The 3603-nt window shown below is 41.1% G+C and overlaps 1 protein-coding gene across 1 annotated transcript; it reads left to right on the top strand.

The window, feature by feature from the left end:
* Window positions 1-1610: 1610 nt before the first annotated feature.
* On the top strand, window positions 1611-2702 carry LOC113493231. Its single transcript, XM_026871102.1, has one exon. The coding sequence runs from the start codon at window positions 1611-1613 to the stop codon at window positions 2700-2702; it is 1092 nt and encodes a 363-aa protein (XP_026726903.1).
* Window positions 2703-3603: the final 901 nt, after the last annotated feature.

The raw sequence follows: 3603 nt of genomic DNA, 5'->3' as shown, positions 1-3603 counted from the left end.
CCTACATCATAAGAATAGAATAAAATAAGAACAAATTATTGTTTTGAAAATTAAAATTTTCATTACATTTATTGACAATGGCCCCCAAACTAAGCTGGAAGCTTGATCTTGGGGGCCTGAGTGGTGGAAGTTCTTATAACATTATTCTTAGTTGGTAAAGTAAGATTAGTAACAATAATCTGTATAAACTAGTTCGATGGTAATCATCAGAATAATGTAGTCGTGTTTTATTTTTCTCTACCATGCCATTAACAGCGAAAAGGAAAAGTAGCAGAAATTATTTTGGATACAATTACAGTATAATTATATTAATATGTATCTCTTTGTCTGCTTTGAACAGACCAGCGTTATTTCTGCAGTACTCATTATTATAATAATCCCAGCCGTAATTCCGCGGTCATTAAAAAAGCGTTTGTCAGTCTTTGCATAGTCGACGGATTATGAATCCTTTATCTAGCTTCCACTTCGCTGGGTACTGCAGGAGTTTTATATTATTTTTTTAAGCCTTGTGAAAAGAATTATCCGAATTTATCACGGTAGAAAACTATTCAAAACTTCAAACTTTTCTCCCTAAATTGTGGTCATAAAACCAGTCAAGTATGAGTTGGACTCGTGGCACGGAGAGTTCCTTACGCTTAGGAAATGGCCACCAATCAAATTTTATAACGGTAATGATTAGTTACGTAATACAAACAGATACACATAAGTGGCAACACAGAAGAACATCATCTGTGAAAATTTTAACTGTCCAGCTACAGCGGTTCACGGGATATAGCCTGGCGGCAGACAGCGGAGTCTTGGTGCCAGGCTTTCGATTTAGTCATGCGGGCACAGAACCCTAAAAAATACGATCATTTTTGGAAAGTACTTGACAAATCGAATACCTAGGTCAAAAGAAATGCCATATTTCTTAAATTCCAGCTTAATATTTTTTGCTATATCTGGGAGAAGGCTGAAATTTATCAAATCCTGCCAATATTTTTCGCAAGCCCCTTTTCTTGCCTTCATAAATTATCTGCTCTCGTTTTAATGGTTCTGGTGTGAAATATTGAGTGTTTTTGGCAATGAAAAGGGCCACTTAAGATTTAGACAGGTGGTGTATTTATTGAGGCAACAAAATATGTAGGGACGTGTATTAGCATGTGTACATATTTATTACTAGTACGTCTCAGCCATAGTAAAAAGTTTTTTGCTTATGCAAAAAAGTACAGTTGATTACAATAGGAATTGATTAAGTGTCACAGTTATGTTACTGAATTATAAAACTACTGTTTACAATGCCAGAAATATTCCGATTTGTAATTAAAAACATTTAAAAATGCGAAGAAGAAATAGATAAAACTACTTTTTAACAGTACATACAACATTTTGAAATGAAACTACTTTTCCGGATTTTATCGCGGTTTAATGTTTGATTTTAGTCTTCTATTTATTAGCAAGTCGATAATTGACAGCTGAAGTTCTTATGGCCGACGGATCTATGGATCTATTATTGCATGGTTCATTCGTGTGTGCACTGCGCTCTGAGGCGGACGTTGCGACACTGTTCATAATAATACATATTATTATCGTGTAGCGCGGCGCAAGCCGACGCTCGTAATTTTGTGGCCATGAGTGACAAACTTGTGGCAAATGAACTGCTGGCGTTCCTGCAGCAGAAACTGGACGTGATGGACGAGGTGTCCGCCGTCCAGATCTGTGTCACGAACTTCAGCGAGGATGACATCGCTGCTGCGAAGCTGTTGCTGTTCCGGTCGCTCGATAAGGTCGAGCAGATGGTGTCTCGTCGGCGCGACGGGACTAAGACAAGTGTGCAGGACATTATCACGCTACTGAAGTGTACCGATCCTGACGACGTGCCGACGTTTGTGGCGAGGGACTTGAACAAGTTACCTCCAGTCACATTCGACCACGTCGACGTTACGAGCCTTTTGAAAGACATTGTGTCTTTGAAAGCTAGTTTAGCTGATGTGCAGAGGAAGTTGGAGACATCCCAGATCACCGTCGCAGACCTGCGCACAGAACTCAACGAGTTGCGCAACTCTGTGGCGTTAACTGGGTCACCGGCGCGTGTAAGCTACGTAAACACGCGCCGAGGTGCTGGCTGCCTCGACACATCAGTCACGAGTTTCGCGTCAGCAGTTTTGTCGCCGGCGCCGATTGCTGCGTCTGCGTTTCGCGCGCCTAGTGTGCAACGCAGCCCCGCTCCCGTCCCCGCAGCTCCTCCCCGCAGCGCTGCCCGACCGACGCGACCCTCTGACCCGGTGGTCACTGTGAGCATTCCCACTGCTCCCCCCGCAAAGCCCGTGGCCGTAAAGGAGAAAACCCGGGCTGATGATGACGGCTTTGTGACGGTGCAAAGGAGGAAGCGCCGTCAGAGGAGCTGTAAGAACCGCTGCGGCAAGGCTCCTTATGAGCCCAACGAAAACCTGCGTGCCGCGAAGCCGAATACGCCGGTGTACATTTCCCGTCTTCACTACACCACTGACGCGGAGGACATCGTCAAGTACGTTCGCCAGAGGCTGAAGTACGTGCCGAGAGTGCAGCTGCTGGAATCGCATCGCAACGTCAACTTTAAGGCGTTTGTGGTGCGCATACCAACATGCTACCTGCCTCAGGTGATGGACGAGAGCTTCTGGCCACAGAATGTGGTATTTCGTCGGTTTCGCGGACAAGTACCACCGGAACGCACAAAGACATAGTGCACCAGTGTTACTAACATAGATTTAAGTTGTATTTACTAACAAAATTGTTATTATTGTATGTATACTTAGGTTAAGGTATTTATCTATGGGTCTTTGTTACCTGATAATAAATGATTTATTTATTTATTTATTTATTTATTTACTCGACAAGACACCTCTACTTGTCCAAAATGTTCCGTCATACTTTGACAACTACAAATAATATGATTTTAAAAGATATTTACGACTTTATAAAAGTCGATAGTAGACCCCCAGGCTAACGGCGGCGGCGGTAAATAGATTCACTCGCAGTTTATTATTTAAATTTTAGTTCCCGTCCTTTCATCGTATTTGCAGATATAACGGACACGATTTAGGGATTAAGTTAGCTTTAATACTATTGAAATTTAAATCAATTCAGATTCAGTTTCAAAATATTTATTTTCAGGATTAAATATATCCATGAACCGTTATTAAGGGATCAGTTTGCATTGCAATATTGTTTCAATTTATCGTTTGTAAACATTTTGGGTAATTCTTTGTTTGTACTCTTTAATATTTTGCTGCCTGAATATGTTAAATTTTGCTGCCTCGAAATTTGAGAAATTTCAAGCAAATATATGTATATCCTACTACAAATAGTCATACCAAGTTGCACGCAGGGAAGGAAGAAGCCTGGTACAAGAAGAATTTATTGAGTACAAAATCTACGTGACTGGTTCAACAAAAGTACAAGATCAAGATTACAAATGATTGCTAAACTTTGAAGGGAGACGGCACTTTAAGAAGAAGAAGACTTTGAAACCAATCATACCTAAATAAATATACACGGTGGTTTTTTAGTCGTCTTACAAAAAGAGCCCAGTTCATGTATCCGACGTAAAGGCGACGTGAAATCCTAGGCGCGATTATTATTTTT

This window comes from Trichoplusia ni, chromosome 4 (assembly GCF_003590095.1).
Source record: "Trichoplusia ni isolate ovarian cell line Hi5 chromosome 4, tn1, whole genome shotgun sequence".
In the NCBI taxonomy this organism is placed as follows: domain Eukaryota; kingdom Metazoa; phylum Arthropoda; class Insecta; order Lepidoptera; family Noctuidae; genus Trichoplusia; species Trichoplusia ni.
This window is presented reverse-complemented; position numbering and strand designations above follow the sequence as displayed.